A 13,631-nucleotide genomic window follows, 5' to 3' on the forward strand; every position below is an offset into this window, starting at 1 on the left:
CCTGAGCACTGTGAGGAAACACTAAGATAAGTCCAAGATACCAAGGATGATACAGCATGACTGAGGGCGTGTGGCAGGACCACTACGCTAATATTCTCGTGTCCAAAAGCAATGTGTTGTAGTTTTATGACTCGTGCAGCAGGAAAAAGAGGCAGTTCTCAGGCCATGCAAACAGTGAAATCACAGAGGCAATATTAGAATTGTAAGTGCTCTTGGAAATCTTGTTCCACCCTCTAGTTTTATGGAAGAGAAGACTGTATCATAGGATACATCCAGAGTCACCAAATCTTGATTCCTTAACATCGTCATGATCATTATAATCATAAAAGTTACCAGCTATTGATTTCCTTGTATCTGCCAAGAGCCAGGATAAGTGCTTAGTGCCCGTCAGATGTAATCCCAGTAGCCCCGCAAAGATGGCACCATGACTCCCATTTTACAGAAAAGGCAACTGAGGTGTATTGAGGTGAATTAATTTGCTTAAGATGATATAGCTAGTGGGGCGAAGAGCTGGAGTGCCTGTTGATTTCATAATCCTTGATGCCCAAGTGGGTGACTTTTTTGTTTGAATTATCTAAGCAATACTGTCTCTGCTTTATTGCATGTGTCTTTGTGGTCAGCGGTTCTGAAATCTAGGGCAGCCCAGGAGGGCATGAGTGCCCAGTCTTCTGTAAAGGAAACGGTACCACCTTCAGATCTCTAGTGTCCACTGTCTCTCGGATGAAAGATTTTTACGTGCATTTGTTCCAGACCTCTTTGATGGTCTGATATGCCTGTCTAGAAAAAAACCAAAACCATTATGAGACCAAACAACACCTGTGTCCTGTCACAGGAATTCAGGATTGCCAATTCTCTGTCTCTGCTTGTTCTCAGCCTACTCACCTTCCCCAACCCTCCTCCTCCTCTGGGCTTCCTTCATTTCTGCATGGTGCCTCCCACTAAAATTCTACCTTCTTTTTCTCTTCTTCCTTTCCTTGGCTCCTCCTCCCCCTTTACAAGAACAAGAATCTGCTCCTGGCTTATTTTTTATCCCCACAGAACCCAACCTTGTGATGTGCTGGTAGTAATTCTTACTAAAACCTCAAGAGTGAGTGGACTAGCTGAAGGCCCCAGGGTCTCAGATCCAGAAGATGTTCCTCATATGAGTGAAGACATATGATACGTGTCTTTCTCTGCCTGACTTATCTCACTCAGCGTTCCATCCACACTCCGGTTCCATCCACATTGCTGCAAAAGGCCAGATTTCATTCTTTCTCACTGCCAAGTAGTATTCCATTGTATATATAAACCACATCTTCTTTATCCATTCGTCAGTTGATGGACACTTAGGCTCTTTCCATCATTTGGCCATTGTTAACACGGGAATCTACCCCCAAAACCAAGAGCACACTGTATATACTGTATGTTAGCCAACTTGACAATAAATTACATTAAAAAAAAAAAGAATACACTTCATGGAAAAAAAAAGTATTTATTGAATGAATAAATGAGTAAATGAGCAAGAAAAGAAAAAGAGATGTTCCTTATGATTTCATGAACCATATTTACCAGGCCTGGCTTGTTCAGATCATCGCTTTATTGTACTTTGAAAACATGGACAGGACGCTGGTAAAATAATTTGATTTTGTTTTTTTTTATTGTATCGATTCTTCAACTGCTCAGGCAACCCTAGATTTCTGAATACTTCTTTTGTATGAAAATTTAAAGTCACCCACAATGTGACGCTCTAAAAATATGTTTCGAGTCTTTTTTACAAATCTGCCTGAGCTTGCTGAGAACTTAGTAAATAATAAAGCAGAATATGCCTCTTGGTAGTAAACATTAGGATCTGCACTGGTCCCCTGGAATTCTTAGCAGAATGAACATCCTCGCTCTAAAACTACAGTTCAGATTTCTGTAGTACGATGCCAGTGATGTGGGCAATATCATTTGCACTGAGCCCTTGAAGGAGAGGAAATGTGGGAGATGAATCATGGGATAAAGTGTGTGCTCACTTCTCCCCAGGGAAGAGGGGTGTGGATTAAGGTTTCCTATTCAATGAAACCAAAACTCCTAAAGATTTAGCATCAAAACCCAGGAGATGCCGAGCAATTCTGAGTCAGGAACAAGGTCTATGCAATGACTTCTGACAGCTGTTCAGTTACCTCATCTAGGCAAACAGTCAGGAGGGTGTTACATGGTAGGAGATGCCGATTCTACACATTTCTTTCATTCCTGAGCTGCCTTGTCAGCGTTTGATAACAATGTGTGTGAGACGGTTTGGGGTAGAACAGTCAATTACTCTTTAACCAACCCTCTCAAAGCTTAAATGATCAGACTTCTTTTGTGTTCTTCTCTGTGTGGTAATAAGAACAGTATAATAGCAAAATATAACGTTGCAGAGATCCCTATTATTCTAGTAACAATTATTACTAAATTATAACTTATAGTTATTAAATTCTTGCTATATGCTCAGCACTACCTCAGTGATTGTATTGTATCTATTTATTATTGGGGAGCTAATTATTATTATCATAATTATTAAATCATAGCTAAGATTTGCCAACTTCCTGCTATATGCTTAGTACTATTCCAATTACTTTCCATACATTAATTCATTTATTGGTCTCCATAATACCTAGCAGAAATAGGGACTTTTGTTAGCCCCATTTTCCAGTTGTAAAAACTAAGCACAGAAGTTAACTTGCCCAGTGTCACACAGCCTAAGTAGTGGGAGTTGTGTGGGAGTGGTGCCTAATTCAACTTCGGTCTGACTTCAGATTGGAGTGAATCCGGCATCCTCCTAGTACTAACTGTGTGACTTTAGGTGAATTAGACACATTCTAAACCCCATGATCTGAATGGATTGAGCATAGAATCAGTGTGTCTTAGGGTTGCCGTGAGAATGGAGTGAAATTGTGATCAACAGTTACAAAGCATTCCTCATATGCTGGGTCCTGTCTAAACACTTTCTATGAACAGTGTTATCATTGTTGTTATTTTGTGATTATCATTACTATTATCAATTCAATCTGTATCCTCTGTTTCTGTGTGTTCATGGATCCTTTAAGAAACCTAAAAGGCTCTCTGATTCATCAAAAAAAGAAAAACCCTTAATTTCAGTATGATTTTAATATCCTCATTTTTTGCAAATTTCTTTAAAACATTTTTTTGAAAATCTGATAACCTTAAACAGAAAGTAAAACTTTTCATAATCTCACCACTCTAGAAACACAAAGTGAGAAGTGAGATCTCTGTCCACTCTTTCAATTCTCCCTCCCTTTTAACCCACCGCCACTGTCCATCCATCCCTTCCATCCATCCATCCATCCCTTCCATCCATCCATCCATCCATCCATCCATCCATCCTTCCATCCATCCATCCCATCCATCCATCCATCCATCCATCCATCCCTTCCATCCATCCATCCATCCTTCCATCCATCCATCCATCCCTTCCATCCATCCATCCTTCCATTCATCCATCCATCCCTTCCATCCATCCATCCTTCCATCCATCCATCCATCCATCCATCCATCCATCCATCCAACCATCCTTCCATCCATCCATCCATCCCTTCCATCCATCCATCCATCCAACCATCCTTCCATCCATCCATCCATCCATCCCTTCCATCCATCCATCCTTCCATCCATCCATCCATCCATCCAACCATCCAGCTATCCATCCATTCTGTCACTCCATGAATGCTTTTGAGCCCCTCTTCTATGCCAATAACAATTTTAGCTAGTGTAATGGTGAAGAAGACAGAGAAATATTCTGGCCCTCACGGGGCCTACATTCTACTGAAAGGAAAGAGAAAGAGTAAAAGGAAGCAAATAAGAATTCAGACAGCAGTCAGTGCTACAAAGTTAGTAACCAGGAGAGTGGGACAGAGAGTGATGGGGGATGGAAGTATGGCTTGGACTCTATCCTGGGGGTCCAGGAGGGCTGCCTGGGGAAGTGGCTTTTGATGGAGATCTGAAGAATGGGAAGAGGCAGCTCTGTGAAGAACCCATATTAGAATTTTTCAGTGGGAGGAAACAGCAAGTGAAAGGTTTTTAAGGGTCAGACGAAGGTCCGGAGTACCTGCGATGTGGTTGGTTGGTGAGGGGGCGTGGAAGGCAGTGAAATTGGAGAGGTGGGCAGGAGACAGATGCCATAAGGCTTCGCAGGCTACCTTGACAAGTTGGGGTCTATTTACTTGCGAAAGGAAGTCCCTGGGGAGGTGTGGGGGAGGGGGGAGGGGAGACTACAAGCCTGGAGGCTCTGCATACTGATTTTCCCTCTGTCCTCATCCAAAGTTCTAGTCCACACATAGAAACTGTCAGCAGTCACTGCTTGGATAGCCGGAACACCAGTCTCTAAGCGGACTGGGTAAAATGGAGATTTGTGTTACTTTTTGAGCCTGAGAGCAGACAACACATTTAGGTAACTCTTAGAATGTGTGTTTGGCTCTTTGTTGACAGACTCTTCCCTTTTTTGGTTGTCTTGGGATCTGTCCCAAACTGGGAGACTGGTGTTGCTGTTGAAAATCAATAGCGGTGTGGGGCAAAGCCAGAGTGACTTTATGGCAAGACTGAGAAAGTCTCTCCACTAACCATCTAACTGTCTGATCCACCATCTGTCCTGTGACTAAAGGTCCTGAATTAACTACTTTAATGGGTTAAGACCAAAGGTCTTGAATCAATTGGAGCTAATGCAAATGGTTTCCGAAGGGTAACCAAGTAACTTGCGCATTTCATCCTGTTGTGGAACAGATTTCATTCCTTGAAACATTGGTTTCCGAGAAGACGTCAGAATTACCTAGGGGAACTTGTTTAAAATACAAATGCCCCCAGGTTAGCTCCAGGAGATTCTAACTCAATAGGTACGTGGTGAGCCCAGGGAATCCGTGTTGTTACCAGGCAGGTCAGGTGAGTGTGAAGCTGGGGTCTGTGAATGCACAGGCACACTGAGGTCTGGGCATGTTAAATTCTGTGTATGAGTTTGTGTTTGTGGAGTCGAACGCAGTCTTGGGAAAGGCAACTTGGTAAAGACCTTAAAATGACAAGGACTGAGGTACAAAGCAGACGGAGGCAAGGATGGATGATGTGATAGTAAGAAAAAGACTTGACAGGCCAGTCCTAGATGAATCAGTGCCTTTGAAAACAGTGCCCAGAGCTGCAGATACAACCAGTCTAAGGGCATGGTGGGAGGCATTCTGTCTCCCTGCTCTGCAGTGATGTCCTTCTAATTTAGAAACTGGTCCAACAATGACTGGGCACCCTTTGGCTTCAGAAGCGTAATGGAGCCCTCAGCTTCTTTATGCACTTTAGTTTATGGCTTTGATTGTTTGCTTCATTTCAGAAGCTTTGAGTGGTGACCTTGAATCCGGGTCATTTGCCCTCTCTTTTCCACGGAGTGTCATTTCCAGTGAGATAATTATACGGCGACCCAGGAACTCAGAAGCTCCTGAGTGGAAGCTTAAGCCACTTGTTTTGAAAACAGGTGCAGGGAAGTAACGGCCTTAAAGGACACCATAGCGCTAAAGGCTCTTTCCTTGTCCTAATTGATGCTCATTCTGGTTCTGGAGACCCAGGTGTTTGGGTTAACTAGGGCCCCTGCTTGCCATATTTATTTACCTAACACTCTACCTTCTGGCCTTTGAATGACGCTCTCCATTTGTAGTGGGAAACTCATGTTTCTCCCAGCGAGCTGAGTGCTCTGGAGGTAACCTGTTCCCTCTCTCTAATCCATTTGGCTCTGGCTCAAATGTGTTCTCCAGGGGGATTCTGTAGCTGTCTTGCTTGGCAAAGAGCCTTGGAAACACTTTCTCTCCGTTCTGCAAATGGCTTGTCCCAGAAAAGCAGGAAAATTGAGTGGCACCCAGAATAGCTCATATTTGTGTTTTTCTGTACATCTTTAAAGGGTGATTGGTGCTTGGGAAATAATTGATCTCTTGGTTTATGAAGATAAATGCTTGTTGGCACCATTTATTGGTGCATTCTGCTCAGTTACTTACAATCCCCTGGAACAAAGAGTTGGCCTCTGAGACTACCCAGCTGATCTGGGAGATGTTGTGACTATGGGCACACCAGGAGAGTGTAAAATGGTGGGAAAGCCAAGGGTTTAACAGCATAGTTCCCTAATGCCTGCGGAAACAGTTCTCAAATATCATCAGTCTTTACCCCAGGGAAACACGTGGAGGCTACAGCCTGGAAACTCATCAAGGAAGGGAGCAGCTATTCTAATGTTTTTACTACGTATCGTATCGTCAGTTACAAATCAGCTCTTTCAGAAGAAGGTTCCCCTTGACAAAATATTTTGCTTATAAAAACATCCACCATTGGGTGGCAGTAGACTGAGATGTTTTAGAAAGCAGCATTAACTCAGACTTGACTCATTAAGCATGGTGGGGGAAAGGACATGGTGTGCGTAATCCGTGTAAAAACAGAACATACAAAGGATTCCTTGGTCAGCAGTTGGAGATGAATGGTGCTGACAGGGAGGGGTGCAGGATTTACATTTCAAAAATGTAAGCCTTGCAGCAATCCCACGAGGCTGGAGTTAGCCTAAGCCTTGACTTGCATGCCTGTAAAATGGGAATAAGTCTCTAACCAGAGTCATGTAGCTGGTAAGTGACTGGACAAGCTCCGTGTCTTATGTAAATGTGTATATAACTCTCATCTACTCCTCCAATCTTTTCTTTACCCAGGAAAGGGTTTGCTTCAGGCACAATTAAAAAAAAAAAAAAAAAAAAAAAAAAAAAAAAAATCACATCTGGCTTGGGTGTCTGTCTTCCTTTCCTGACTCCTTTACCCCTGTTGATGGCCTTATCCTGGGATTTCATTTCCCCCACAGTCTTTTTCTCAAATAAGTTCATAATTCTTACCAAGGTATCAACTTTCCGACAAACAGTTTCATTTCAGTCAGAAGGTGTCGCAGGCTGACCAAGTCTATGCTCCAGGTCTACCAGATTGGGCAACAGAGAAAGTATGTTGCCCAACATTGGAAAAATACACTCAAGATGAGAGAGCACGTGATGAGCTTACTCAAGAGTGAGGACAGCAGCCAATGGTTTCTAAGCTCCCTATCAAACAATAGTAAGATGGAGATATAAAATAAGGTTATAGAGAATAAATCGGTGTATGGTAAACTGTTGGCTTAGCTACAACGAGCTACTACTGCCAGTTAAAGGGAAGTGGTTTGGCTTGGTGAGGGGAAAAATACCCTTGGAGTTTCACAGGACCTGAATTGTTCTCCTCCTACTTCCTGGTTTTGTGGTCGTGGGCTGGTTACTTAACTTTTCTGAATGTCAGTTTCCTCGTTTGCCAACTAAGAGTAATGATACCTTGATTTCAGGGTTGTGGTTAAGAATTAAATGAGGTGATGCATGTAGTGCTCTTACTGTACCGCTTGAGACGCGATGTACGGTGGTCGGGATTGCTGGTAGAGTTAAGGATGGAAAGAAATACTTTCAGACTTAGAAGTAAGTAATAAAACCGCATTTCTCTAAATGTACTCTCTGGCTCAGATGGCTTTCTTGATTTGGCAGGCCTCCCCCTCTCTCTCATTTTTTAATAAATTTCCCATCTTCCAAGGCAGAAACAAAGCAAATTTGCAAACACCGGCGTATAGTTTGGTGAAACTCTAATGAGCTTCCTGGGAAGCTCAAAATGGATTCCCAGTTTTCAAGGAAAGAGTTGGGGGATCAGGGAAACCAAACAAGATTCTCAAAGGCACAGCCTGTGTGTCTCTCAAGCTCGGTGCTTACCCGGGAGATGGTAAAGCTAGATTCTGTTATTCCTAAAAATCACCTGAGCAACAGAGTTCACCTTTGGAATTCTCATCAGAGCAGGGATCCCCCCAGATCCATGGCACAGATTTCAGGTCGTACAGTTAGTCTGAAGTAAAATGCAGCAACGGTTGAATCTCATGGACTTCGTCCAGCAAAACTCTTTGTACCGAAACGCGAAGGGTTTTCCTCAGAGTGCAGTACATGTAAGGGCCCAGATCTAGGTTCTGGATCCCATAAGGCTGTCTTCAATGCTTTTTTTTTTTTTTTCCTTTTATGTTTTTCAGGTACTCTCCCCTGGGTATCGCCTGCCTCATTTGTGGAAAGATCATTGCAATCAAGGACTTAGAAGTGGTTGCTAGGCAACTGGGGATGTACATGGTCACGGTGATAGTGGGCCTCATCATCCATGGGGGCATCTTTCTCCCCTTGATTTACTTTCTAGTCACCAGGAAAAACCCTTTCTCCTTTTTTGCTGGCATTTTCCAAGCCTGGATCACTGCCCTGGGTACCGCCTCCAGGTAGAGAATACAAGAAATCACCTTTCTTTCTTTCTGCTCATTTCTTTCCCCGCTCTGCCACTTCCTCTTTTCAAAACCCTTTCATCACACAGTTCAATGAGAACATGTTTCATGTATTATTAAAATATTCCTGGAAAAGATAAATGCTTTGTATTTTTGGCTCCCAGGAACTTAGGAACTTTCTGATGAACATTTTTGCTGATATGCAACTGTCCTGGAAATGTGATCTCATGTTAAACTTCCCAGATGAATACATGCTATTAGTACGCATGCCTGAGTTGCCACATCTAGCATTGGTTTAGTTCCAAATGTTTTCCAGAAGGATGTAACAGCGTATTGTGCTATTTAAGAAAGTCTCCCACCTGTGATTTGAAAAATGCTATCAGAAAATATCACTCTATTGGAGTTATGGTTCAAAACTGGAAAAATGAGCTTTTGCATGGTAAACATGTTAGATGAGATTTTTAAAAAACACACCAGAAGTCAATGAAGCCTGTGACCCCTGCATGAACCTCTAATGGACCCTTCTGCCCCATTGATTTTGAGAAAATCAGGTTGGCATTGATTCAACTTGACATTGACTGAGAGTCCGTTCCTTCTTCATTAAGTAAGTTCCAGGGCATCTAAAGCCAATGAGGACTCCAGAGATATGCAGAGAAAAAAAAAATATATATATTTTTTGATGTCTTCTTGGACTGAATTTAACAAGAACAAACAAACAGGAACAAAGACATTAGAAAACACCTACCAATTTAGAATTTCAAAGAGTAAAGAGTTTTATTGTTTCAGACTGCACTAGTTGTTAGTATTTCTTTACAAAACTAAGGGTCACAAAACGGAGACAGAGGTCATGAAGCAGGTGGTGGGGGCAGGGGGGGTGGGGGCAAGCAGGCTGCAGACCCTAGCTCAGCATGATCTCTGGAGTCACCTGTCAGCCGGTTCTTGTTGATCCCATGACCATGCATTGCCAGTGAGAGGGTCACCCTGTGACACAGAGTGACTGCGCTACTGAGCAAGCAGTCGGGTTTTCCATAAGTGACCTGACAGGCCAATAGTGGTGACTACCCGAGGAGCCAAATTGTGTTTCCATCTTGCAAATCAATGAGATTTTGGTACTTGTAGAATGTGGGGGTTCAGAAGATGCTAAAAATACATATAATCCTCGGGCTCTACATTCTGCATTCGGTTTCCCAAGATGAAGGGAAACATCCCGAAATTTCTTTTTCCTACTTGGTCTTATAAACTCCCTATGGCTAAGAGTCTCTATCCACAAAGATCCCCTCTCTTTGGAAAAAAAATAAATCTTTTTTTTTTTTTTCCAAAACCAATCATTTTTAGTTTGATATTTGTTTTCTGGTTATGGGAGTGGTGTTTGCTCATTGGGAAAAAGTTCAGACAGTGAGTAAAGTTTTGAAGGAGAAAGTGAACATCTCCAGTTATTCTGTTACCCAGTGATAATTGATAGTAACCTTTTAGTTCATCTTAGTCATATATTTTTTCCAGGTTTTACTATATATAGATATTGCAAACTGTATTTTTTACTGATCAACCTATTATAAAATTTCTATCAACATACATCTTCCTACTATTTTCAAATGGCATAATAATACACTGCAGGTGCTATAATACACCCCTGTCTCCACCTTGGGATGTACATTTAAGGCATGTCTATTGAACAGGCATCCTTATAAATACATCCCTGCAAGCTTGTCTGATGATCCCCTCAGGGTAAATTTATAGAAGTGGAATTTCTGAGTCCAATGGTAAGCACACCGGCTGTTGTAAAACATACCCCCAGTTTGCCGCTCAGAAAAGTATGTTAGTTTATGCCCCCCTGAACTGGGTGTGAGAGTATGCTTTTCCCCACCTACTTATGAGCACTGGATATTACCAGTCCCTTTAATACTTTCCAATGTTATTGGTGAAAAATGATCTCATCGATTCTGCATTTCTTTGATTACCAGGGAAGGCAAGCATCTCTTTGTGTTCTTACGGACCATCCTCCTCTCCCCTCCCCAACCCTGTGAATTATTTGTGATGGTCATTTCCTGTTGGGGTATTATTCCTTTCCTGATTGGCTGTTTCACTCTCTTCACATATAAAAATATTAACTCAAGTGTCACATGTCACAAAGGATGTTCCTCTCTACCTGACATTTGTTTTGTAAATTTACAGGGCTTTTTGCCCCTGGAAGTTTTTAATTTGTGTATTGTTGAAGTTGCTACTATTTTCATTTAGTGTTTAGAATTTCAATTTTCTCAGGAACATCTCTACTAAAAATTATGAAACATTACTTTATATTTTCTTCCAGTACCTTTGCGGTTTTGATCTTTAAAAATATTATTATCTTTCCTTTGAACGACTAGATAGTTATCCCTAGTGCCTTTACAAGACAAAGTAAATGTTAAAAGCATATTGGTAGCCCAAGTTCATATTTAAATCAGCCAAACGCTTGGGTTATCTGGCCAAGGCCACAGATGCTAGACCCTTCTCCTTACCCTGTCTTTCAAGTGACTTTAATCTTTGTTTAAAGTGTGGCTCTTTCCTGGATGCAGAATTTCATTTTTTAGAAGAAAATACTCTTAAAGAAAAAACTGTGGCATGAATCACATACTAAGAACTATCTCAGCCATTGTGACCACAGGGAAAAAAAACAAAACCCCAGTACAGTCAGCTAAATTTCTTTCTACCTCCTTGGACCTTGGACTGATGGAGAAGGGGAAGGGGTCACCCCCTTTTCTCAACAGGCTGATGTCAGGGAGGACTAACAGAGGGGGTGCCCTGGGACACATGTCTCTGCATCCTCCTGACATCAGTGCATGCTATTAAAACTACTCTAGAAAAAAAAAGACGGTCAAGTAACTGATAGTTATTATTAGCAACATTTGAAGACTTATTATTAGCAACACATGAAGACATCCATGTCAGAATGTTGGAAGGACAGGAAAGAGTTAAAACTCCCAAGTCCCAGTTTGAATTGGTTGGGTATATATAGACTTTTAAGACACAAAGCCCGTTCAGTAAAGAAATTGAGACTATTTTCATACCTTGTCAATTACTTTCCCTAATCTATTTAATTGTCCAAAGACCTCTTGATGACATTTTGGGAAGATGAATACCATAATAAAAATTATTATATTCTCGTCCGCCCAGAAGTTTGCTTAGATTCCTATCATTGAAAATCCCAGCCACCAACCACAGCTGCCATTTCAGACTAGTCATGGTGTCCTAGAAACCTTCAAAGGGGTCCTAAGAAAGGGTGGGGTGGGGAGGGCCTGGGGGTGGGAGGAATAAAGGGACACTAATGTCTCATTAAAATAGCTGGAGAAGCTAACCAAATACAATGGCCTCAACTTTTCTCCCTGGGTTTATAAGGTGTTAGTAATGAGAGGTCTCCAAACAGTCATTTCTTCTCCCTAAGAGCAAGGAGGAGGCGTAAGACAGACCTCTGACTTGAAATCACAAAGAATATTGCCATAAGATGACGCTGACGTCCCTAAGATTGTTAGTAGGAGCTTGTTCATCAGTGGTTTAATAAGATGCAGATTTAGGCGACTCTAATTTTAGAGCTTCTGCTTCCTGTTTCTGAGTAGGCCCTGGAATCTGCATTCTCTTTAGCTTTTCTGAAGCTGGTGGCTCTCTACTACTCTCTGAGAAACTGAGACCTCTGGCAAGGGTCTGTGTCAAACTCGGCGGGAGCCCTGGTTCTGACCAGTAGAAGGAGGAAGCTATGAGGCTGTCCGTGCATGCTAGAAAGAAGTGTGTCTGCATTGGAGGTTCCCCAGTTCACTTCACTAAGCTTTGAATAGAAAAAAAAAAAAAAAAAAGCAAAAAAGCAAAAAAACCAGAAACAAAATCAAAACAACCAAACAGAAAAACCCCAAACCAAAAACACCCCAAAAGAGAAAGGACCGCAAAGAACTCGCATGGCAGTATGGGCGTTCTGCATTTCTTTCCATATGACTTACACTTGGAAGCAAATCCACCTACCCTCCCATGTACCTCCCTCCACATGGAAATAATATTTTGGCCATCAGCAACCCTTATCCTTACAGGTCTCCTAATTTAGAAGACACACGAACATGTCAGGGGTTCTGGCCCTTGAGGCTGGGTCATGCGGTGGTGAGTTCCGGACAGGAATTTCCAGGGCGGAGTGGGGGTGGAGTCATTCCATATTGGGTCTTTGATTAGCTACAGAGCACATGCTTTTCTGCCCTATGTTGTTGGAAAGACTGTACAGTTGGCCAATGACCATGTATTAGGGAGTTGGATTGTGTATAGGGGTCCCCAGTGAATTGCTAGAAGCTCAGGTTCAGGCTAACTGGTACTTAACATGTTTATCCAGCATTGTCAAAATTAGCTCAGGGCAATTCCCAGAGGCTGGATGCAGTCCATGCATCGTTGGAAACAGTGTTCCTAGCATGAAATTATGGGTCATTCAAAAATTCCTCATTCCATTTCACTGTTGACAGCTGATTGGTTCCTGACACATTTTTTTTTTTTTTAGCAGCTCAATTAATGTGGGCAGTCAGATGGCCTTTAATATTTCATCCAAGAGGGAAACACTGATCAAAGGAAAAAGAATGTGAAACTCTAAGTAGATCTTGAAAACCAGAAGCAACAAAAAGAGCTTGCTGCCTATGAGCATCTTAATAAGATTGAATTTGAACCTCCAAACAGTTGGTCTTTAATTTGCCTCCAAACACTGCTTTCTGCATGTCACATGGCCTGATTGGAACAAACGAACAAAAACTTTGTGGTTGGCATTCCAGTTTGAGTTTTGTCCTGTTTCTCTAAAGTGGACATAAACTCTTGTCTCTCTCTTTCTGTCTTTGTTCCTCAGTGCGGGAACTTTGCCTGTTACCTTCCGTTGCTTGGAAGAAAACCTGGGGATTGATAAGCGTGTAACCAGATTTGTCCTCCCAGTTGGAGCAACCATCAACATGGACGGTACAGCCCTTTATGAAGCAGTGGCCGCCATCTTTATTGCTCAAATGAATGGTGTTATCTTGGATGGAGGCCAGATTGTGACTGTGAGGTGAGGGGTGCAGGTGGGGAAGCACGAAACAACATTTAACCTTCGTCCCTTCCCCACTGACTCCATTTGACAGGGCCACTTGGATTTCAGTTCTCCTGGTGGAAGAATGAAGGAAATAACACAGAAGAGGAATTATTGGCTGTGTCAAAGGGAAAATATTGTGACAGGAAAGAAGCAGGCTCATACTCATGCCCACTGTTTGTACTGCGCATGTGAAATCGCTTTGGAAATTTGATATTACTTGATTTTTCACGGTCCTGTGATGTTGCAAGGCAGTTATTTCTCTGTCTGTTTTTTTTTTTTTATTTTTTATTT

At 42.1% G+C, this 13,631-nt stretch overlaps 1 protein-coding gene across 3 annotated transcripts in view; it reads left to right on the forward strand.

The window, feature by feature from the left end:
* Positions 1-13,631, forward strand: part of SLC1A2 (solute carrier family 1 member 2) — a 141,253-nt gene that overhangs the window by 104,797 nt on the left and 22,825 nt on the right. For all 3 annotated transcript variants that reach the window (XM_040495446.1, XM_040495445.1, XM_040495444.1), the window contains exons 7-8: positions 8,045-8,278; positions 13,122-13,316. In XM_040495446.1, coding sequence (XP_040351380.1) covers positions 8,045-8,278; positions 13,122-13,316 — 429 coding nt within the window. The remainder of the gene's footprint in view (positions 1-8,044; positions 8,279-13,121; positions 13,317-13,631) is intronic.

The sequence above is a fragment of the Herpailurus yagouaroundi genome, unplaced genomic scaffold (assembly GCF_014898765.1).
Source record: "Herpailurus yagouaroundi ecotype Mexico unplaced genomic scaffold, PumYag 187, whole genome shotgun sequence".
Classification (NCBI taxonomy): domain Eukaryota; kingdom Metazoa; phylum Chordata; class Mammalia; order Carnivora; family Felidae; genus Herpailurus; species Herpailurus yagouaroundi.